General features: G+C 41.4%; 1 protein-coding gene and 1 pseudogene across 5 annotated transcripts in view; one reads left to right on the forward strand and one right to left on the reverse strand.

The window, feature by feature from the left end:
• Positions 1 to 25,614, reverse strand: part of LOC110499867 (voltage-dependent calcium channel subunit alpha-2/delta-1) — a 153,128-nt gene that overhangs the window by 54,269 nt on the left and 73,245 nt on the right. For 3 of the 4 annotated variants that reach the window (XM_090200896.1, XM_090200895.1, XM_090200898.1), the window contains exons 7-8: positions 4,056 to 4,187; positions 316 to 385 (exon numbers count right to left, since the gene is read on the reverse strand). In XM_090200896.1, the coding sequence (XP_090057022.1) occupies positions 316 to 385; positions 4,056 to 4,187 (202 nt within the window). Of the gene's footprint in view, positions 1 to 315; positions 386 to 4,055; positions 4,188 to 8,403; positions 8,558 to 25,614 lie in introns of those variants that run through there. The other variant, XM_090200897.1, reaches the window with a different exon arrangement.
• Positions 10,191 to 12,875, forward strand: LOC110499870 (pyrin pseudogene; annotated as a pseudogene). The gene is made up of 2 exons (XR_016486920.1): positions 10,191 to 10,196; positions 10,534 to 12,875. The product of XR_016486920.1 is annotated as a pyrin pseudogene (transcript).

Raw genomic sequence — 25,614 nt, forward strand, 5'->3', positions numbered from 1 at the left:
AACCACGTGAGACGTTTACCTCGTGTCTAATGATTCCACCAAATACACCAACAGAAAAAACATTGTCAAAAGCAGGCTGACTTTTAAATGTCAATTGTAAAGTAACAGGGTTATGCATCTTAGTGTGTGTGTGTGTGTGTGTGTGTGTGTGTGTGTGTGTGTACATATTTGTGTGTGTTTCTCAAACAGTGTTTAATATGGGGACCAAAAAGCTAGGTTCAAGCAGGGCAGGTAATGTTCGTTCTGAGAAACACTTGGAGAGTTGGAGAACGAGGAGACAAAGGAGACAGGCGGCGACTCAATGCCTCCACTCACCACGGTCGCCGCCGGACGTCGTAGAGGTCAATCTTATTGGGCGTTTTTCGCGAGTCCATCCAAGGGGATGCTGGGAACAAAGATAATTTAAATCAAATCAAGCTTTATTTGAAGTGCATTTGAAAAGACAACACACTTCACAGTAAAAGCATAATGCTTCATTTGAGTCCAGACAGAGACTACTAACCAGCTGAATGTTACATCATAACAGTTTGACTTTAAACACTGCATCGTATATCCAACTCACTTGTATTATAAATGTGGTTTTACAGACGTGTTGAATAGGTTTTATGTACACATTTTAATAGAATGCTTCTGAAATGCACATTGTTATATTTGGTAACACGTTTCATTTTCCTTGACTTCAACACCATTCGCTGCATTGAACAGATGTGGGTGGAGCCATGTCTACCTAAGGGTGCAAATGAAAAACACCCACAAAAGCTCTGACGAAGGCCTTAAGGCTGACACATAAAGCTTAATAACAGCAGTGATACTAGCAAGAGCAGTGTGCAGGTTTCTTCTTTATTCTCAACTTAAACTTACTTGAATCCCAGTTTAACTTACTACCATAAAGAGTGAATAGATTGCTTTAGCACACACTTAATACCGTTTCAGCTGATGTTATTATATTCAACAAATCTGAAATACAGTACCAGTCAAAAGTTTGGACACACCTACTCAAGGGTTTTTCTTTATTTGTACTATTTTCTACATTGTAGAATAATAGTGAAGACATCAGCACTATCAAATAACACATATGGAATCATGTAGTAACCAAAAAAAGTGCTAAACAAGTCAAAATATATTTTATATTTTAGATTCTTCAAAGTAGCCACCGTTTGCCTTGATGACAGCTTTGCACACTCTTGGCATTCTCTCAGCCATCTTCATGAGGTAGTCACCTGGAATGCATTTCAATTAACAGTTAAAAGTTAATTTGTGGAATGTCTTTCCTTCTTAATGTGTTTGAGCCAATCAGTTGTGTTGTGACAAGGTAGGGGTGGTATAGAGAAGATAGCCTTATTTGGTAAAAGACCAAGTTCATATTATGGCAAGAACAGCTCAAATAAGCAAAGAGAAGTGACAGTCCATCATTCATTTAAGATATGAAGGTCAGTCAATGCGGAAAATGTCATGAATTGTTAAAGTTTCTTCAAGTGCAGTCGCAAAAACCATCAAGCGCTATGATGAAACTGGCTCTTATAAGGAACGCCACAGGAAAGGAAGACCCAGAGTTACCTCTGCTGCAGAGGATAAGTTCATTAGAGTTAACTGCACCTTATATTTCAGCCCAAATAAATGCTCCACAGAGTTCAAGTAACAGACACATCTCAACATGAACTTTTCAGAGGAGATTGCATGAATCAGGCCTTCATGATCGAATTGTTGCAAAGAAACCACTACTAAAGGACACCAATAATAAGAAGAGACTTGCTTGGGCCAAGAAACACAAGCAATGGACATGAGACTGGTGGAAATATGTCCTTTGGTCTGAGGAGTCCAAATTTGAGATTTTTGGTTCCAACCGTCAAATCTCCCATTCCTCTCAAAAAGTTTAGTAAAAACTGTTGCGCAGAAACTCACTGCCTTCCTGAAGACTAACAATGTATACGAAACGCTTCAGTCTGGTTTTAGACCCCACCATAGCACTGAGACTGCACTCGTGAAGGTGGTAAATGACCTTTTAATGTCGTCAGACCAAGGCTCTGCATCTGTCCTCGTGCTCCTAGACCTTAGTGCTGCTTTTGATACCATCGATCACCACATTCTTTTGGAGAGGAAACCCACATTGGAAACCCACATTAGTCTACACGGACAAGTTGTAGCCTGGTTAAGATCTTACTTCAGTTAGTGCTAAACACGGCTGCTAGAATCCTGACTAGAACCAAAATATTTGATCATATTACTCCAGTGCTAGCCTCCCTACACTGGCTTCCTGTTAAGGCCCGGGTTGATTTCAAGGTTCTACTGCTAACCTACAAAGCATTACATGGGCTTGCTCCTACCTACCTTTGCGATTTGGTCCTGCCATACATACCTACACGTACGGTACGGTCACAAGACGCAGGACACCTTACTGTGGCTTTCTCCTATAGAGCTCCATTTTTATGGAATGGTCTGCCTACCCATGTGAGTGACGCAAAATCGGTCTCAACCTTTTAGTCTTTATTGAAGACTCATCTCTTCAGTAGGTCCTATGATTGAGTGTAGTCTGGCCCAGGAGTGTGAAGGTGAACGGAAAGGCACTGGAGCAACGAACCGCCCTTGTTGTCTCTGCCTGGCCGGTTCCCCTCTCTCCCCTGGGATTCTCTGCCTCTAACCCCATTACAGGGGCTGAGTCACTGGCTTACTGGTGATCTTCCATGCCGTCCCTAGGAGGGGTGCGTCACTTGAGTGGTTTGAGTCACTGACGTGATCTTTCTGTCCGGGTTGGCGCTCCCCCTTGGGTTGTGCCGTGGCGGAGATCTTTGTGGGCTATACTCGGCCTTGTCTCAGGATGGTAAGTTGCTGGTTGAAGATATCCCGCTAGTGGTGTGGGGGCTGTGCTTTGGCAAAGTGGGTGGGTTTATATCCTGCCAGTTTGGCCCTGTCCGGGGGTATCGTCGGGTGGGGCCACAGTGTCTCCTGTCCCCTCCTGTCTCAGCCTCCAGTATTTATGAGTCGGGGGGCCAGTCTGTTATATCTGGAGTATTTCTCCTGTCTTATCCGGTGTTCTGTGTGAATTTAAGTATGCTCTCTCTAATTCTCTTTCTCTCTCTCTTTCCTTCTTTATTTTTTTCTTTCTTTCTCTCTCTCGGAGGACCTGAGCCCTAGGACCATGCCTCAGGACTACCTGGCCTGATGACTCCTTGTTGTCCCCAGTCCACCTGGCTGTGCTGCTGCTCCAGTTTCAATTGCTCTGACTGCGGCTATGGAATCCTGACCTGTTCACCGGACGTGTTACCTGTCTCAGACCTGCTGTTTTCAACTCTCTAGAGACAGCAAGAGCGGTAGAGATACTCTGAATGATCGGCTATGAAAAGCCAGCTGACATTTACTCCTGAGGTGCTGACCTGTTGCACCCTCGACAACAACTGTGATTATTATTATTTGACCATGCTGGTCATCTATGAACATTTGAACATCTTGGTCTGTTATAATCTCCACCCGGCACAGCCAGAAGAGGACTGGCCAATGACCTGGAACACACCTCCAGGCTGTGTAAGGGATATTTGACCAAGGAGAGTGATGGAGTGCTGCATCAGATGAACTCTTGAATGAGTAGATGTCCAAACTTTTGACTGGTACTGTATATTTTTAAAAAACGTTCTACATTAACAATTTTCACAAAGTGCTTTTCAGGTCGGTCATGTCAGAGGTAGGGCATAAGGAGGCTATTGATGGCTGTCCCCGTGTCCTTGTCCCCGTCTCTGTCCCCGTCCCTGTGTCACAAGCCCATAGCTACCCAGGCCTTGGTGACAAACACAGGGATCGCCGTGACTCACTGTTTTCCCAACCTCCGCGTGTGTGTGAGAGAGTGCTCTATTGTGTGTGTGTGTGTGTGTGTGTGTGTGTGTGTGTGAGTGTGTGAGAGTGAGAGAGTGAACTTTCTCTCTCTTTCTGTGTATTTTTTCAGTGTGTGTGAGTGCTGAGTAAATACAACGTGACAAAGTGGCCCAGCGCATTACGTCTCCATCAATAGCCACTTTAAGGTCATGGGCTGAGGGCGTAAGCCAATTGGCTGGCTGGCTACTCACCTGGGAAGTAGCGAGCCAATCCGGTGGCGCTGCCAAACACCTGCCACAGTAGAGTAGGATCCTCTTCCTTGTTCTTTCTAAACACGGCCTCTAATGCGTCTGTCCAGTTCAGCTCATTCAGCACAATGGTGGCTGTGGGATAGACAAACACATACGCATACACACACATTATTATTCACATAACAGAGTTAAAGGCCCACTCTGTGATATTTACAACTGTTTTTGATCATTTGACTTAAACAACTCATTTTCTAAGGGGACTTCCTTTGAGGTGACGGATTGGTATACAAGACACATAACAACATGATTTAACTCAAAATTATGTACAGAAATCCTATTGACCCAATAGATGAGTATTCCCAGAGAGAGAGAGCCAAAGCGAGAGGTTTCACTCCCATCAAAATCTGTCCACGTGGGAAAACAGTGGTCCTGGCTTAACTGCTCCAGGAAGAACAAGGTGCTTAGCTGTATTGGATGGGGAGAAGCATTTCAACATTCTTTGCAGAAATTAAACTAAAGTACTGTATACAGTGTATTGGGTACGGTACCACACTCTCAGGTTATTCATAAATATCTATTAAATACGTACACACTGAGTCTACTATCTCACAGAAAGGACAAAGATAATAAATTACCACAAACACATAAAGGTGAGTAGAGAGATGAACATTGATAGTTATGTTGAAGATGAACTTTACCGTGTTTATTGTATGCTAAACTTTTTATCCTTTTGTAATAGGATTATTTTCTATGTTATTTGGTAACGCCATGTATCAAGATTGGCTAGTATCTGCCATTAACGCAATGATGGCAACTCTAATGCTAAAACTAAAACTACAGCTAACCCATTACATTGCTTAACTCTCAGATGCCAGTTCTCCATTGTCTGTAGAGTATGAATTTTTAGTGTGCGCGCACACACACACACACACACACACACAAAAAAAAAAAAAATCATACTCTACAAACAATGGAGAACTGTCATCTGAGAGTTCAGCAATGTAATGGGTTAACTTCCATGAGGAACAGTGGATGGGGAAGAAATGTGGATGGGGAGGAGCATTGCACTGCCACTAAGCTGAAATGAAACTGAAGTACACAGTGTATTGTGTACAGTACCAAACTTTCTCCAGCTCTTCAGATATATCTATATCTTTCTCACAGAAAGGACAGAGATATTATCCATAAACAAGCAGGTGAGTAGAGAGATTAACATGGACAGACAAATTGAAAGGTAAGCTTTAGTGTGTTTACTACCTCTTTTACTTTTCTGTTTTTACTGTGTGCAAATCCTTTTTCTTTTTCAACTGTATGTTTAAACTCTTTGTCCCTTGGTTAGGAGACTATTTTCAATGCTATATGGTAACACATTGTATCAAGATTGGCTAGTATCCGCCCAAAACGTAATGTTGGAAACTCTAAAGCTAAAACTACAACTGATTATACAATCTTAGAAAAAAAAGGTGCTAAGTAGAACCATACAGGCTTCTTTGGCTTGTACCCATAAGTTAACTGCCTGTATATGGTTCTACCTAGAACCCTCTAGGAAGGGTTGTACCCCTCAAAAAATGATCAGCTAAAGGTTCTTGCTTGAACTGTCTATGAAGACTTCTACCGTGACCCTTTTTATCTTTGGAGGGTTACGACTAAAACCCTCTATGAACGATTAGAACCCTCCAGCCTTATTAGCCTTTAGAATGTAGTTGAATTTAAAACTAAACCCTCTATGAACGATTACAACCCTCCAGCCTTATTAGCCTTTAAAATGTAGTTGAATTTAAAACTAAACCCTCTATGAACGATTAGAACCCTCCAGCCTTATTAGCCTTTAAAATGTAGTTGAATTTAAAACTAAACCCTCTATGAACGATTAGAACCCTCCAGCCTTATTAGCCTTTAAAATGTAGTTGAATTTAAAACTAAACCCTCTATGAACGATTAGAACCCTCCAGCCTTATTAGCCTTTAAAATGTAGTTGAATTTAAAACTAAACCCTCTATGAACGATTAGAACCCTCCAGCCTTATTAGCCTTTAAAATGTAGTTGAATTTAAAACTAAACCCTCTATGAACGATTAGAACCCTCCAAGCCTTATTAGCCTTTAAAATGTAGTTGAATTTAAAACTAAACCCTCTATGAACGATTAGAACCCTCCAGCCTTATTAGCCTTTAAAATGTAGTTGAATTTAAAACTAAACCCTCTATGAACGATTAGAACCCTCCAGCCTTATTAGCCTTTAAAATGTAGTTGAATTTAAAACTAAACCCTCTATGAACGATTAGAACCCTCCAGCCTTATTAGCCTTTAAAATGTAGTTGAATTTAAAACTAAACCCTCTATGAACGATTAGAACCCTCCAGCCTTATTAGCCTTTAAAATGTAGTTGAATTTAAAACTAAACCCTCTATGAACGATTAGAACCCTCCAGCCTTATTAGCCTTTAAAATGTAGTTGAATTTAAAACTAAACCCTCTATGAACGATTAGAACCCTCCAGCCTTATTAGCCTTTAAAATGTAGTTGAATTTAAAACTAAACCCTCTATGAACGATTAGAACCCTCCAGCCTTATTAGCCTTTAAAATGTAGTTGAATTTAAAACTAAACCCTCTATGAACGATTAGAACCCTCCAGCCTTATTAGCCTTTAAAATGTAGTTGAATTTAAAACTAAACCCTCTATGAACGATTAGAACCCTCCAGCCTTATTAGCCTTTAAAATGTAGTTGAATTTAAAACTAAACCCTCTATGAACGATTAGAACCCTCCAGCCTTATTAGCCTTTAAAATGTAGTTGAATTTAAAACTAAAACCCTCTATGAACGATTAGAACCCTCCAGCCTTATTAGCCTTTATAATGTAGTTGAATTTAAAACTAAACCCTCTATGAACGATTAGAACCCTCCAGCCTTATTAGCCTTTAAAATGTAGTTGAATTTAAAACTAAACCCTCTATGAACGATTAGAACCCTCCAGCCTTATTAGCCTTTAAAATGTAGTTGAATTTAAAACTAAACCCTCTATGAACGATTAGAACCCTCCAGCCTTATTAGCCTTTAGAATGTAGTTGAATTTAAAACTAAACCCTCTATGAACGATTAGAACCCTCCAGCCTTATTAGCCTTTAAAATGTAGTTGAATTTAAAACTAAACCCTCTATGAACGATTAGAACCCTCCAGCCTTATTAGCCTTTAAAATGTAGTTGAATTTAAAACTAAACCCTCTATGAACGATTAGAACCCTCCAGCCTTATTAGCCTTTAGAATGTAGTTGAATTTAAAACTAAACCCTCTATGAACGATTAGAACCCTCCAGCCTTATTAGCCTTTAAAATGTAGTTGAATTTAAAACTAAACCCTCTATGAACGATTATAACCCTCCAGCCTTATTAGCCTTTAGAATGTAGTTGAATTTAAAACTAAACCCTCTATGAACGATTAGAACCCTCCAGCCTTATTAGCCTTTAAAATGTAGTTGAATTTAAAACTAAACCCTCTATGAACGATTAGAACCCTCCAGCCTTATTAGCCTTTAAAATGTAGTTGAATTTAAAACTAAACCCTCTATGAACGATTAGAACCCTCCAGCCTTATTAGCCTTTAAAATGTAGTTGAATTTAAAACTAAACCCTCTATGAACGATTAGAACCCTCCAGCCTTATTAGCCTTTAAAATGTAGTTGAATTTAAAACTAAACCCTCTATGAACGATTAGAACCCTCCAGCCTTATTAGCCTTTAAAATGTAGTTGAATTTAAAACTAAACCCTCTATGAACGATTAGAACCCTCCAGCCTTATTAGCCTTTAAAATGTAGTTGAATTTAAAACTAAACCCTCTATGAACGATTAGAACCCTCCAGCCTTATTAGCCTTTAAAATGTAGTTGAATTTTCTTTTTTTAATGATTGAACCTTTATTTAACTCTGCAATTCAGTTAAGAACCAATTCTTATTTACAATGACGGCCTACACTGGCCAAACCCGGACAACGCTGGGCCAATTGTGAGTCGCCCTACGGGACTCCCAATCTAGGCCGGTTGTGATACAGCCTGGATTCGACCCAGGGTGTCTTTAGTTACACCTCTAACACTGAAATGCTGTGCCTTAGACCACTGCGCCACTCGGGAGCCAATACGAGACATAACATATACAATAAGGCCTTTCATTGAGGCCCTAGTTATACCCTAACACAGTGGTGTTAGGAATATCCTGGTTTACAGGCCACATCAGGCCTGCAAGTCCCATTATGCCGGTGATTGAGAAGAAGCAGAAAGCAGCAGAGAGGCAGACTGAAGAACACATTCAAGAGCTGGAGCAGGAAATCACTGAGCTAAAGAGGAGAAGCACTGACCTGGAGCAGGTCTCACACACTGAGGATCACCTCCATCTAGTCCAGAGCTTTCCATCCTTATGCACCCCTCCACCCACCAAGGACTGGTCTGAGATCAGTGTTCACAGTGATCTCTGTGTGATGAGTTTGAGGAGAGCGGTGTGTCAGTTGGGGGAGACACTGAATAAAGAGATTGAGAAGCTGCCTGAAACAAACTGAAGAGGATTCAGCAGTATGCAGTGGATGTGTCTCTGGACCCTGATACAGCACAAAGTGAACTCATCCTATCTGAGGATCGGAAAGAAGTAACATATGGAGACACACGACAGAATCTCCCTAATAACCTAAAGAGGTTTGATCCTGTCCTTATTGTCTTGGGAAAGGAGGGATTCTATAAGAGAGTCTATAAACAGGAAAGGGAATATCACACTGTCCCCTGATAGTGGATGCTGGGCTGTGGTCCTGACCGATAGAAGTAAGTACGCAGCTTGATCCCCCATCTTTACCCCCCTTTCCCTTAGAGAGAAGCCCCAGAAGGTGGGTGTGTTTGTGGATTATGAGGAGGGGCTGGTCTCCTTTTATGATGTGGAGGCCAGGTCTCATATCTACTCCTTCACTGGCTGCACCTTTTTTTTAAAAAAGGGGGGGTTCTTCTTAGGACACTCTGAATGGTTCAACCAGCCTTATTAGTCTTTAAAATGTAATTATTTATGACAATGCATTGCATGTATCATAAGGCCTTTGTCTGAGGGCCTAGTTATGCCATTACACATTGGTGTTAGGAATCTCCTGGTTTACAGGCCACTTCAGGCCTGATAGTCACATTATGCAGTATTACAGTAAAACAAACAATTCTGAAAATCTTCCTGCAATAGAGCATGCTGGGAAATATTATATATGGTTCTATGTAGAACGCTTCTTGCTTTCCAAAGAATCCGTTTTGTCTTCCAAAGAATCATCAAAGAACCATTGTCTTCCAAAAAGGGTTCTTCAGATCAAAAGAGTTCTTGGTAGAACCCTATCCCTCTGTAAAGAACCTTTTAGGAATCCTTTTTTCTAAGAGTGTAGGTATTATGCACACTGTATATCTCTGTTGATCCTCATTAGCTGTAATGAACACTGAGTAACATTGAGGATTTTTCAAATCCAGTTGAAAGGGATAGAATTGGTATTTGGTCAGGTACAGTCCCAGAGCTTTAGAATAGTGATGGCTATTTATGACATCAGTTTGGAATAGTAGACTAATGTAACTGTGGGGAAATATATGTGATATTGGGTTGTGTGTAATGAATGGTTTGTTTCTGACTCATCATTGTATATAATTCTAAAAAAAAAACAAATACAAAAAAATAAATGTACATGTACCTTGTCAGTCTGCCTTTCTGAACTGATAATAACATAACACTCATTGTGAAGATAAAGGCAAAGAATTAGTGAGTGAATGATGAAAATGATGAAGAGAAACATGACAGTGGACAGTCACCTTAACTTAAATAATGTATTATTGGCTTAAATCTAAATAAAATATCTATGCTATAAAATTCCTAACCTACAGGCAATGGAAAACTGGCATCTGAGAGAGTTTAGCCATGTAGGGAGTTAACTGTTCCAGGAAGAGGGGAGGACCATTTCAACATCACTTTGCTGAAGTGGATTGGGAGGAGCATTACAATGTCACTTTCCTGAAATGAAACTTAAGTATACAGTGTATTGAGTACGGAATAAACTCTCCCCAGCTCTTCAGAAATATCTATTAAATACACAGTCTACTGTCTCACAGAAAATACAAAGATATTACCCACAAACGCATGCAGGTGAGTAGAGAGATTAACATGGACAGATAATTTAAGATTAAGTTCAACCATGTTTGATGTGAGTAAATTATTTTTATTTTCCAACAGTATATTAAAACTCTTTATTCTTTAGTTGAAGTACTATTTTCTATGTTATATGGTAACACGTCTAAAATGGCTAGTATCTCTCCATAACACAATGTTGGAAACTCAAAAGCTTAAACTACAATTTAGTTGACTGATTCTAGATGGGGTTTTTACGGTTTGATTTTTCATTCTCTGTCTAGATATGGTCACCTCCAGTAGTCTCCTGTATGAAGAGCAATTCCTGTGCTCTATCTGTCTGGATGTACTGTAGTCACAGAGGAAGGCTGAAGAACTCATTAAAGAGCTGGAGCAGGAAACCACTGAGCTAAAGAGAAGAAGCACTGAGCTGGAGCAGCTCCCACACACTGAGGATGATCTAAACCTCCTCCAGAGCTTCCCATCCCTGTGCAGCCCTCCACTCACCAAGGACAGTGATCTGTATGTGGGGATTGTGAGGAGAGCCGTGTGTCAGCTAGAAGAGACAGTCATGAGTGAGATGAAGAGGTTGTTTGATGATGAGCTGAAGAGGATTCAGCAGTATGCAGTGGATGTTATTCTGGACCCTGATACAGCAAGCCCCTGGCTCATTCTGTCTAAGAATGGGAAAGAAGTGAGAACTGGAGAAAAAAAACAGAAGCTCCCTGATAACCCAAAGAGGTTTGATTCTGCCGTTAATGTTTTGGGAAAGAAAGGCTTCTCCTCAGGGAGATTCTACTATGAGGTAACTGTTACAGGGAAGACTGAGTGGAATTTAGGAGTGGCCAGAGAGTCTATCAACAGAAAGGGGACTGTCGCATTAAGCCCTGATAATGGACGCTGGGCAGTGATCCTGAGGGATGGGAGTAAGTACATAGCTTGTGCCCCGACCCGTGTCCACCTCTGCATGAGAGAGAAGCCCCAGAAGGTGGGGGTGTTTGTGGATTATGAGGAGGGTCAGGTCTCATTTTATGATGTGGAGGCCAGGTCTCATATCTACTCTTTCACTGGCTACACCTTCACTGAGAAACTATATCCATACTTCAGCCCTTTGCTCAATGATGGTGGTAAAAACTCTACTCCTCTAATCATCTCTCCTGTCAATCACACAGACTGAGTTTGAACCTGAAATTGACCTGAAACTGACCTGTAAAATTAGTACCTCAATTAGAGTTCAGTCTTTCATAAAACACAGGGAGAATATTTCACTGTAGTTTATTAACTGACCTGTAAAATTAGTACCTCAATTAGAGTTCAGTCTTTCATAAAACACCAGGGAGAATATTTCACTGTAGTTTATTAACTAACTGACCTGTAAAATTAGTACCTCAATTAGAGTTCAGTCTTTCATAAAACACAGGGAGAATATTTCACTGTAGTTTATTAACTGACCTGTAAAATTAGTACCTCAATTAGAGTTCAGTCTTTCATAAAACACCAGGGAGAATATTTCACTGTAGTTTATTAACTGACCTGTAAAATTAGTACCTCAATTAGAGTTCAGTCTTTCATAAAACACCAGGGAGAATATTTCACTGTAGTTTATTAACTGACCTGTAAAATTAGTACCTCAATTAGAGTTCAGTCTTTCATAAAACACCAGGGAGAATATTTCACTGTAGTTTATTAACTGACCTGTAAAATTAGTACCTCAATTAGAGTTCAGTCTTTCATAAAACACCAGGGAGAATATTTCACTGTAGTTTATTAACTGACCTGTAAAATTAGTACCTCAATTAGAGTTCAGTCTTTCATAAAACACATGGAGAATATTTCACTGTAGTTTATTAACAGACCTGTAAAATTAGTACCTCAATTAGAGTTCAGTCTTTCATAAAACACCAGGGAGAATATTTCACTGTAGTTTATTAACTGACCTGTAAAATTAGTACCTCAATTAGAGTTCAGTCTTTCATAAAACACATGGAGAATATTTCACTGTAGTTTATTAACTGACCTGTAAAATTAGTACCTCAATTAGAGTTCAGTCTTTCATAAAACACAGGGAGAATATTTCAATTGAAAATGCACATTTTGAAAGGTCACGCCCCTCACCCAGTTTGTCCAATAGTCATGAAATTCAGGACATCAGTCCTTCTCTTCAGAAGGAACAAATTTTCAGCAGGGATCCATAAGGTCCACCACGATGGATATTCCACCATTTAGAATTTGGTGAAAAACACTTCAAACGCTTCTCCTCTGGCACTGAATGACCGATCAGCAAGAAACTTGATATGTGGCACGTATGGACAAACGTCTCTCAACGCAATATATTCCAGACTAGTACCTAAAACAACATGGCCGTAATGGCCAATAAACTTTCATGTGGTCCGAAACACAAATCAGTCACAGATATTTCTATTGTAACAAATTTGGTACACATGTTGAAAACACTGTCAACAAGACCCAACATATGCAAGAACATTCATATCGACCACAAGGTGGCACTATAACTGGCACATGTTTTGATAATATCAGCATAGTCTCGTTTGAATTTGCCGGGGTATCATTGAGGGGGACGAAATGTTTAATGCTGCATTGTTTTAATTCTGATAATATCAGCACTATATGTTTGTTTTACTTAGATATATACAATGCATATACTCTGTTGATCCTCAATAGCTTTAATGGTCACTGAGTAACATTCAGGATGTCTGGATAAATAAATTCAGTTGAATAGTGATACACTTGGTATTCAGTCTAGCACAGCACCAGAGCTTTAGAATAGTGATACACTTGGTATTCAGTCTAGCACAGCACCAGAGCTTTAGAATAGTGATACACTTGGTATTCAGTCTAGCACAGCACCAGAGCTTTAGAATAGTGATACACTTGGTATTCAGTCTAGCACAGCACCCGAGCTTTAGAATAGTGATACACTTGGTATTCAGTCTAGCACAGCACCAGAGCTTTAGAATAGTGATACACTTGGTATTCAGTCTAGCACAGCACCAGAGCTTTAGAATAGTGATACACTTGGTATTCAGTCTAGCACAGCACCAGAGCTTTAGAATAGTGATACACTTGGTATTCAGTCTAGCACAGCACCAGAGCTTTAGAATAGTGATACACTGGGTATTCAGTCTAGCACAGCACCAGAGCTTTAGAATAGTGATACACTTGGTATTCAGTCTAGCACAGCACCAGAGCTTTAGAATAGTGATACACTTGGTATTCAGTCTAGCACAGCACCAGAGCTTTAGAATAGTGATACACTTGGTATTCAGTCTAGCACAGCACCAGAGCTTTAGAATAGTGATACACTGGGTATTCAGTCTAGCACAGCACCAGAGCTTTAGAATAGTGATACACTTGGTATTCAGTCTAGCACAGCACCAGAGCTTTAGAATAGTGATACACTTGGTATTCAGTCTAGCACAGCACCAGAGCTTTAGAATAGTGATACACTTGGTATTCAGTCTAGCACAGCACCAGAGCTTTAGAATAGTGATACACTTGGTATTCAGTCTAGCACAGCACCCGAGCTTTAGAATAGTGATACACTTGGTATTCAGTCTAGCACAGCACCCGAGCTTTAGAATAGTGATACACTTGGTATTCAGTCTAGCACAGCACCCGAGCTTTAGAATAGTGATACACTTGGTATTCAGTCTAGCACAGCACCAGAGCTTTAGAATAGTGATACACTTGGTATTCAGTCTAGCACAGCACCCGAGCTTTAGAATAGTGATACACTTGGTATTCAGTCTAGCACAGCACCAGAGCTTTAGAATAGTGATACACTTGGTATTCAGTCTAGCACAGCACCAGAGCTTTAGAATAGTGATACACTTGGTATTCAGTCTAGCACAGCACCCGAGCTTTAGAATAGTGATACACTTGGTATTCAGTCTAGCACAGCACCAGAGCTTTAGAATAGTGATACACTTGGTATTCAGTCTAGCACAGCACCCGAGCTTTAGAATGGTGATACACTTGGTATTCAGTCTAGCACAGCACCAGAGCTTTAGAATGGTGATACACTTGGTATTCAGTCTAGCACAGCACCAGAGCTTTAGAATAGTGATACACTTGGTATTCAGTCTAGCACAGCACCAGAGCTTTAGAATAGTGATACACTTGGTATTCAGTCTAGCACAGCACCCGAGCTTTAGAATAGTGATACACTTGGTATTCAGTCTAGCACAGCACCAGAGCTTTAGAATAGTGATACACTTGGTATTCAGTCTAGCACAGCACCAGAGCTTTAGAATAGTGATACACTTGGTATTCAGTCTAGCACAGCACCAGAGCTTTAGAATAGTGATACACTTGGTATTCAGTCTAGCACAGCACCAGAGCTTTAGAATGGTGATACACTTGGTATTCAGTCTAGCACAGCACCCGAGCTTTAGAATAGTGATACACTTGGTATTCAGTCTAGCACAGCACCAGAGCTTTAGAATAGTGATACACTTGGTATTCAGTCTAGCACAGCACCAGAGCTTTAGAATAGTGATACACTTGGTATTCAGTCTAGCACAGCACCCGAGCTTTAGAATAGTGATACACTTGGTATTCAGTCTAGCACAGCACCAGAGCTTTAGAATAGTGATACACTTGGTATTCAGTCTAGCACAGCACCCGAGCTTTAGAATGGTGATACACTTGGTATTCAGTCTAGCACAGCACCAGAGCTTTAGAATGGTGATACACTTGGTATTCAGTCTAGCACAGCACCCGAGCTTTAGAATAGTGATACACTTGGTATTCAGTCTAGCACAGCACCAGAGCTTTAGAATAGTGATACACTTGGTATTCAGTCTAGCACAGCACCCGAGCTTTAGAATAGTGTTACACTTGGTATTCAGTCTAGCACAGCACCAGAGCTTTAGAATAGTGATACACTTGGTATTCAGTCTAGCACAGCACCAGAGCTTTAGAATAGTGATACACTTGGTATTCAGTCTAGCACAGCACCCGAGCTTTAGAATAGTGATACACTTGGTATTCAGTCTAGCACAGCACCAGAGCTTTAGAATAGTGATACACTTGGTATTCAGTCTAGCACAGCACCAGAGCTTTAGAATAGTGATACACTTGGTATTCAGTCTAGCACAGCACCAGAGCTTTAGAATAGTGATGGGTATTTATGACGGCCTTATTCTATGAAATATGATTGAATTGGATGTCATTTTTTTAGGGGGAGTATATTATATGGGGGTGTTTGTAATCGTCTGTTTCTATGGTTTTGATGACTCATTGTCACTGCATTTCAACATCACCTTGTCGAAATAAAACTGAAGTATACAGTGTATTGTGTGCGGTACCAAACTCTCTCCAGCTCTTCATAAATATCTATTCACTACCTATACACTGTGTCCACTTTCTCACAGAAAGAACAGAGATATTATCCATAAACAAGCAGGTGAGTAGAGAGATTAACATGGACAGACAAATTGAAAGGTAAGCTTTAGTGTGTTTACTACCTCTTTTGCTTTTTTGTTTTTACCGTGTACAAATTATATTTTCTTTTTCAACGGTATGTTTAAACTCTTTGTCCCTTGGTTAGGGGACTATTTTCAATGCTATATGGTAACACATTGTATCAAGATTGGCTAGTATCCGCCCAAAACGTAATGTTGGAAACTCTAAAGCTAAAACTACAACTGAATTGACTGATTCGACACTTTAAGAAAAACAGGTGCTAAGAAGAACCATACAGGGTTCTTTGGTTTGTCCCCATTGGGCAACTCTTTTGGTGCCTTTGTAGAAGGTTCTATCTAAAAACCCTTTATGTAGGGTTCTTCAAAGAACCCCCTGTATATGGTTCTACCTAGAAGCCTCTATGAAGGGTTCTACCAAGAACCTTATCAGCCTTTCAAATGAAATTATTTATGACAATACAATACATGTATCTTATATAATGGGTGGGTCTAATCCTGAATGGTGATTGGTTAAAACCGTATTCCAGCTGTTTTCTATTCCATAAGTTACCACAGTCATTTTAACGTCATAGATTTAGCCAATTTACTCTGTTCCATCTGTTCCATCTGAATCCACCGTCTCATCAACCCAGCCATGCCATCTGTAAACTTGATCTCCACTATTAAAAGCATCTACAACAGTAGAGATTTGAATAAAATTTAGTCGGTCTCTCCGACATTTGCAACACTGTTTCAATATTCAAATTCATTCTCCAGCTGTCCCATAGCAGCAAACGTGTCGGGAGTCAGGAGTCGGGATGAGACAGACAGGCAGGCAGCTTTTCTCAGTCAGTCGAAATCATGAATCAGCTGGCATAATTTTCTTGATATATACAAAGAACTATCAATAGAAAACAGGTAAAACGAAACAAAGTGCAGCTAGTTTGCAGTCTTTCCAGCTTCAGTTTGAAGTGATTCTGCTAGCTGTGTTGTTGGCTAGCTCCTCTGAACATCAGAGTCCTGAGGAGATCACATTTTCTATGCCAGGTGAAATCGTGCATCATTATCTCATTGTTATGGATGTATCCAAATAAATGTCACTAGAAAACAGCTTAAACAAATGCTAATGCAGCTACTTTGTTGTTATTCTGTCTGCACTGTTTGACGTGACTAAGTTATCCATAGTTGTCTAGCTAGCAAGCAAGGGATGAGAACGTTGCCAGAAAGCATGGCAATAGAACATTTAGAACGAACGACTGGGTTGTTCTAAATTCTCTGGCAACCGAACCGATAGACCAGCCGGCTTGGGTAGCAACCCTAGATTTGTGTTGGGACTATATCTTGTGGAAGGATAAATAGTATGACTAAATTAATTAAAACGTTAAATGAAAATATGTAAATCGTTATTTGAATATTTTGGTAACCCTTTGTATAAAAGTGATAAAACCCTCAAAGCCGGTGTTTGTCTAGGGCCTAACAACACCCATGCCATTATATCCTCCAGAACACGGGCTTCTTGTGCATTATCACTTAAATAACCTCGATCATCTAAACTGGAACAACCAAAATTACTAACAGATTGGATTAGTTTAGAAAACTAATCTCTGTGTATCATAAAATGTATTAACCAATAAATGTACAGATATTACAGTAAAATAAACAATTCTAAAAATATCTCTGCAATAGAGCATGCTGTGAAATATTATATACGATTCTATGTAGAACCCTGTTTCTAAAACTGTTTGAATGATGTCTGTAAGTATAACAAAACTCATATGGCAGGCAAAAACCTGAGAAGAAATCCAAACAGGAAGTGAGAAATCTGAGGTTGGTCGAATTTCAACCCAGTCCCTATTGAATTCACAGTGGGATATGGATGAGGTTGCACTTCCTATGGCTTCCACTAGATGTCAACCATCTTTAGAAACTGGTTTGAGGATTCTACTATAAAGGAGTGGCTAAATGATGGACTTTATGGAACAAATCAGTCATTTATTGTCGAACTGGGATTCCTGGGAGTGCCTTCTGATGAAGATCATCAAAGGTAAGTGAATATTTATAGTGATATTTCTAACTTCTGTTGACTCCAAAATGGCGGATATTTCATTGGCTGGATTGGGCTCTGAGCGCCGTTCTCAGATTATGCTTTTTCCGTAAAGTTTTTTTGAAATCTGACACAGCGGTTTCATTAAGGAGAAGTCTATCTTTAATTCTGTGAATGCCACTTGTATCTTTTATCAATGTTTACTATGAGTATTTCTGCAAAATCCCCGGATGTTTTGGAATCAAAACATTACTGCACGTAACGCGCCAATGTAAACTGAGATTTTTGGATATAAATATGCACATTATCGAACAAAACATACATGTATTGTGTAACATGATGTCCTATGAGTGTCATCTGATGACGATCATCAAAGGTTAGTGATTCATTTTATCTATATTTCTGCTTTTTGTGACTCCTATCTTTGTCTGGAAAAATGGCTGTGTGTTGTTTTGACTTGACTATGACCTAACATAATCAAATGTTGTGCTTTCGCTGTAAAGCATTTTTGAAATCGGACACGATGGGTAGATTAACGAGATGCTATGTGTGAAAGTTACATATTTCTAAAAAATATTTTAGAATTTCGTGCGCTGCCTTTTCAGCGGAATGTTGTCGAGGGGTTCCGCTAGTGGAACGCCTGCCCTAGAAAGGTTAACACTTCAGGCAGCTGGTCTGCCTGAAGGACACGGCTTCGGATGTCGCCTTGGCCGGCAGCCTTGCGACAGTTAACACGCTTAAATGTCTTACTCACATCAGCCACGGAGAACGAGAGCTCACAGTCCTGATGAGTGCCGTTGGCCCACGTCGGTGGCTATGCGTTTTGCTCAAACAGGGCGAAGAAGGTGTTTATCTTGAGATTGTCTGCAGTCCCTGCCACATATGTCTCATGTCTGAGCCGTTAAATTGGGACTCCACTTTGTCCCTGTACTGTTGTTTTGCCTCTTTGATTGCCTTACGGAGGGCATAGCTGTTCTGTTTGTACATGTCCATGTTCCCAGTCGCCTTGCCGTGGTGGTCTGCTCTTTCAGTTTTGCCATCTATCGTGGTTTTTGGTTTGGATAAGTTCTAATCATCACAGTGGGAACAGCATCCTCTATGTACTTCCTGATGAACTTAGTCACCTAGTCAGTGTATACGTCAATATTGTTCTGAGGCAATGCAGAACATTTCCTAGTCTTGAAGCATAGATTCCGATTGGTCAGACCAACGTTCAAGAGTCGTTACCATGGGTACTTCCTGTTTAAGTTTCTACCTATAGGAGGGGAGGCATGACCTGATTTGCCAAAAGGGAGGGCGAGGGAGGGCCTTGTCAAAGGGGGAGAGCTCGATCCGCGAGTAGCACAGGAGATGTGCTACTGTGCGTTGGTAGTGTTTTCCTCAGATTTCATTTATTATAGTCCCCTGCCACAATAAATTGGGCCTGAGGATATGCGTAGTTCCTATAGAGCCGTCGGAGGGTCGGCTTCGGGGGGAAATACATGGTCGTGACAATGACAGAAGAAGATTATCTCAGGATGTAATGCGATCGGCATTTGATGGTGAGGTATTCCAGATCGGGAGAACAAATGGACTTGAGTTCCTGTACTTTACCACAATCACACCATGAGTAGTTAACCACAAAACATACACCTCCACTTTTCTTTCTTCCTGTCTGTGCGATGGACGGAGAACTCCGCTGGCTGAATCCCCATCCCTCAGCTTTATAACATACCAAGTGGCGGGGCTGCAGACTGGGGCTGACACTTTTTGTCTTTACAGAATAAAACAATGGAAGACACAAATAAAAGGGCCAAAACTAATAGGACTCCACTGATTAAATCACATTTAGTGACATAAAGAGCAAGTCGGAAAATGGATGTTGGAACCGTTAATGTAACTCTGGGGGAAGAGTTGTCACATCAGAGAACTACTGGAACACTGATTGCTGAGTTAGTAGTCACACACAGTAGTCACACACACACACACACACACACACACACACACACACACACACACACACACACACACACACACACACACACACACACACACACACACACACACACACACACACACACACAGTTGCATTTCAACTTTAGATCACCAGTTAGTGTGATAAATGTGATAAAAATAGATTTGCAATGGGAAGTAATAGCTGGTTTGTTCATTTTCATATTGTCATTGTTTACAGACGGCTCGATGCGGAAGCTCTAGGAACAATACTTACGACTCCACGTGTTGAATGTGTACTTCGCTATAAAATTTTACATTTTAAAAACACGTTTTTAACCAGGGTCTGCCATTTTGCTGCCTGTGGGCTGCCATTCTAATCCATTCTAGACCACACAGTCGTGCGAGAGCTAGAACACAATCTCCCACTTCTACTGGCGAAAATGGTGATGCTATGTTTTCATATATTTTCTTGATTTTTGAGTTTGATAGAACATATTGGAAGATTTTTGGTCCTATAGTCACGGTTCGCCACTGGACACACACACACGTACACAGCCAAAGATGACACCTATATCATTGATTTTCTAGGGTTAGAGGTTAAACTGTGGTGATAGGGAGGGTGTCAACTACAAGACCACCTAATGGCTACATAGATAACAGCACAGTAATACACAGCACATCTATTTAACCATAGTTGACAATGACAAGTATCCAATAGCAGCAGTCTATTGCTAAAACGGATTCAGTGACTCAGATCTGGAGAAAAAACTACAAAGAAAAATAATTAAACATTAAAATAGCCAATTGTTCTCTTCCCTGGTAGGATTACTTTAATAAAATGAGTTTACAATAATCATGCTGTTTTACTGAGGGAGAGAGAGCACACTGACTCTAAAAGGAGAACTGTAGAGAGAGAGACTACCAAGAGGGAGGGAGGGAGGGAGGGAGGGAGATGGACGACCGAGAGGGAGGGAGGGAGACGGACGACCGAGAGGGAGGGAGGGAGACGGACGACCGAGAGGGAGGGAAGGAGTGAGACGTCTGAAAGGGAGGGAGAGAGCGAGACAACCGGAGAGAGAGAAAGAGAGAGACAACCGGAGAGAGAGAAAGAGAGAGACAACCGGAGAGAGAGAAAGAGAGAGACAACCGGAGAGAGAGAAAGAGACAACTGAAGAGAGAGAACTGGAGAGAGCGAAAGAGAGAACTGGAGAGAGCGAAAGAGAGAACTGGAGAGAGAGAAGAGAGAACTGGAGAGAGAGAAAGAGAGACAACTGGAGAGAGAGAAAGAGAGACAACTGGAGAGAGAGAAAGAGAGACAACGGGAGAGAGAGAAAGAGAGACAACGGGAGAGAGAAGAGAGAACTGGAGAGAAAGAGACAACTGGAGAGAGAGAAAGAGAGACAACTGGAGAGAGAGAGAGAACTGGAGAGAGAGAGAGAGAGAGAGAGAGAGAGAGAGAGACAACAGGAAAGAGAGAAAGAGAGAGAGACAACAGATACAAAGAGAGTCAGAGAGATAAAGCTGATTTTTTTAATAGTAGCTAGTAATGCTATTTGGCTAATACACCCTGTATCTAATTAGGTTGAGAAATGCAGTGTTTTCCCCAAAAGAGTGGCACAGGGATGGCAGCATGTCAAGTTGATGTTGCCCATGATTCACAGCCCAAAGCAGCAGCAAACCAACATAGCTACGCTCAGAGAGGAGGGGGAGGGAGAGTGGGGGAGGGAAGAGAAAGGGAAGAGGGGTGCTAGTGGGGGGAGGGAGAGAGGTGGGGAGAGAGAGATTTGGGGCGAGAAAGAGGTGGGGGGAGGGAGAGAGAGAGAGGAGAACGTGAAAAAAAGAGGGGAGAGAGGACAAAAAAAGAGATGGGGTAATGCTGCTGCCTCATAGTATAGGTGAGAGAGAGACAGAACGAGAATGGACGAATGAGAGAGGAAGGGAAAAAGATGAGAAAGGCTAAATAACAACCCACTTCATCTATACAGCAAATGGGCCACATGTCAGATCTCATGGAGTCAACACTAGCACAGCTGTGTGATCTACCAGTGTTGTGAAATATACACACTGATGCAGCTGACACACCATGCACTGTACCAACACAGACACAGAGGACATAGTGCTTTGAACATGGTAGTTACATGGAGATTATAGAACATAAAACCATGTGGAGAGATGGGAAAGAGACAGAGAGAGACAGAGAAAGAGAGAGTGTGAGCATGAAGAGAGGAAGAGAGAGAGAGAGACGGGGAGAAAGAGCGAGAGAGAGAGTGTGAGGAGAGGAAGAGAGAGAGAGAGAGAGTGAGAGAGAGAGACAGGGAGAAAGAGCGAGAGAGAGAGAGTGCGAGGAGAGAAAGAGAGAGAGAGTGAGAGAGAGACAGGGAGAAAGAGCGAGAGAGAGAGTGCGAGGAGAGAAAGAGAGAGAGAGAGTGCGAGTGTGAGGAGAGGAAGAGAGAAGGATAGGAAGACAGAAGGAAGAAAAAGAGTAACGGGGAGACAGAAGAGAGAGTTAGGCCGGGGACCATTGATAGCCTCAACAGCCACATCAGGGGTGGGGCCTAGAGCCCTAATGAAACCCAAACACCTAGAACAAATCAAAGCTTCGTGTAAACAAATCCATCTCCACGGCAATGTGTCTGTCACCCCAGCGATGGTCGAGGTCGCCGTGATGGAGACAGAGGAGTGGGACGGATCACCACGGTAACACAAACCCTGGTCAGGTCTAGTTTCGGGGAAGTGTGTGTTTTGTGTGTGTATGTGTGTGTGTGTGTGTCTACCCATGTCTATGTCTATGTGTGTGTGCATTTGTGTGTGTCTGCATGCTTGTGTGTGTGTGGCAGAGTGGTGTTAAATCACTAATGGCCGCCACGCATCCCAATCGACCAGGGTCACAGCACAACAACAGTGTTGCCGCGGGGACACATCAATCAACCTGGACATTTCGCTTTCTGTCTCTCTCTCAACACAGCCCGGCTACAACAGACAGAGAATAGCCTGGTCATTATCACCAGAAAATAAAGAGCAGAGAACATGAAAGGAGAGGATGAAGGGAATGAGGAGGATGATTAAAAGAGAAGAGATAAAGGATAAATAGAAAGAGAAGAAGAGGAGCGAACAAGGCATGGGAGAAAGGAAAGAGAACAAGGCATGGGAGAAAGGAAAGAGAACAAGGCATGGGAGAAAGGAAAGAGAACAAGGCATGGGAGAAAGGAAAGAGAACAAGGCATGGGAGAAAGGAAAGAGAACAAGGCATGGGAGAAAGGAAAGAGAACAAGGGATGGGAGAAAGGAAAGAGAACAAGGGATGGGAGAAAGGAAAGAGAACAAGGCATGGGAGAAAGGAAAGAGAACAAGGGATGGGAGAAAGGAAAGAGAACAAGGCATGGGAGAAAGGAAAGAGAACAAGGCATGGGAGAAAGGAAAGAGAACAAGGGATGGGAGAAAGGAAAGAGAACAAGGCATGGGAGAAAGGAAAGAGAACAAGGCATGGGAGAAAGGAAAGAGAACAAGATGAACACTGTCACATTCACCTATAATATCAGTTGAACAGTAACACAACTATGAGAAACTGTGTAAACGTGATCACATCTGAAGTGTTCCAAAAACATGTTGTTTTCACATGTAAAAATGAATGGGAAATCATGTGATTTTCCACACGTGAAATCATGTGTATTTTTCTGTAACAGGTGAATGGAGAGAAACAAGAGGGAGAGGGCATAGGAGGGTCAGGAGAAGAGAGGGAGAGGGCATAGGAGGGTCAGGAGGAGAGAGGGATGAGGGGATCGGACAGACAGACAGAGAGGACGTGAAAACGACCAAGTGGAGGAGAGAAGAGAGTTGACAGAGGAGTTTCCTGAGACTGGAGTGAATGGAGGAGAACAAAAGGATGAACTAATGAAGAGAAATGAGGAGAAGAAGAAACCATCAGAAAACTGGGACTATCACAGAGATGACATGACACAGTCATTCTGTGTCTTGGCCAGCTGCCGTGGTCCTATCAGCACTGTAATTACTCCACTTGGCTGTGATTACAGTATCAGAAAGGGGCTGTGGTGAGAGCCTGCAATCATCCTATCAGAGAGAGCCATTCACTCAACAATACTCACCATTCACTACTACTGCACTCCCTGGGCCCTGTACCAACACTTCCCTCCTTTTCGCCTCATTTCCTTGAGATTTGCAAGCGCATTTGGTTTTTGCTTCAATCTTGCATTGAAGTCAGTGGGAGATTTGCGTGGAGATTTGAATGAAGATGTCATGTTAGGATTTTGCCCACTAGTTTAGCCTAAAGCTATTTTCACACAAGAAACAGGTTCTCAAGATGATCAATTCTGTATATTCGCATTGAGCCGTCAGCTGACTATCACATATCACCAATCATCGCAACTCGGGCCTTCCTCGGGCTAGGCGAGAGCCCAAATTTTATCCCAGGCTTCAGGCTCTGCCAAAAGGGTAATATGAGGTTGAGAGTTTTCCAGGAGGTTTGTTACTGAGTGGAGAATTGTGTGTGAGTAGCGGTGTGTGTGTGTGTGTGTGTGCATGTCTGCTCTTGCTTGGGCTATTCAATGAATAATTGCAGCTGGAGGGTAAGAGACACCCACACACACACACACACAACGGTTAGGGCTTTGGGATTATCAAACACCCCTTTGCCTCGTGTGTGTGTTTGTGCGTGTGTTCACGTGTGTGTGAGAGAATTAATGAGTTATTGTCACAGTCCTATGATTGTGTGGTTCCTCCCTGTGGGATATGTCACACTGTTATTAAAGCTACTTCCTTCACTCTGGGATGTGTTAACACTGTTATTAAAGCTACTTCCTTCACTCTGGGATGTGTTCACACTGTTATTAAAGCTACGTCATTCACTCTGGGATATGTCACACTGTTATTAAAGCTACTTCCTTCACTCTGGGATATGTTCACACTGTTATTAAAGCTACGTCCTTCACTCTGGGATATGTCACACTGTTATTAAAGCTACGTCCTTCACTCTGGGATATGTCACACTGTTATTAAAGCTACTTCCTTCACTCTGGGATATGTCACGCTGTTATTAAAGCTACTTCCTTCACTCTGGGATGTGTTAACACTGTTATTAAAGCTACTTCCTTCACTCTGGGATATGTCACACTGTTATTAAAGCTACTTCCTTCACTCTGGGATGTGTTAACACTGTTATTAAAGCTACGTCATTCACTCTGGGATATGTCACACTGTTATTAAAGCTACTTCCTTCACTCTGGGATATGTTCACACTGTTATTAAAGCTACGTCCTTCACTCTGGGATATGTCACACTGTTATTAAAGCTACTTCCTTCACTCTGGGATATGTCACACTGTTATTAAAGCTACTTCCTTCACTCTGGGATATGTCACACTGTTATTAAAGCTACTTCCTTCACTCTGGGATATGTCACACTGTTATTAGGTAGCTTTAATAACAGTGTGACCATGTCCCAGAGTAAAGGAAGTAGCTTTAATAACAGTGTTAACACATCCCAGAGTGAAGGAAGTAGCTTTAATAACAGTGTGACATATCCCAGAGTGAAGGAAGTAGCTTTAATAACAGTGTTAACACATCCCAGAGTGAATACTATTCATCCCCCTTGGCGTTTTCCCTATTTTGTTCATTACAACCTTTAAATGGATATTTATTTTTGATTTCATGTAATATGAGATATGGAGAGAAGCAGAGAAGAGAGGGAGAGATATGGAGATAAACAGAGGAGGGAGAGAGAGATAAACAGAAGGGAGAGATATGGAGAGAAAGAAAGTGATAAAGAAATGTGTTCTTCTCAGCTTTACAGACGACAGGCCCAACGTATCCAGCAGTGCAAACGAGAGAAAATAATCATATTTGTACGCTATGAGCTTTGCCACAGGGACTGTGACATCACCACAGACAGATTACACACACACTTTTGTTTTTGCATACTCATACACACACCCTAATAAACACACACACCCTCAGAGTGTCTGAGCTCGTCTGGGCCAGTGTATGTATGGAGTTGACAGGTGACACACAGGGTTGACG

This window comes from Oncorhynchus mykiss, chromosome 15, assembly GCF_057628025.1.
Source record: "Oncorhynchus mykiss isolate SJ-2025 chromosome 15, ASM5762802v1, whole genome shotgun sequence".
NCBI classification, from domain to species: domain Eukaryota; kingdom Metazoa; phylum Chordata; class Actinopteri; order Salmoniformes; family Salmonidae; genus Oncorhynchus; species Oncorhynchus mykiss.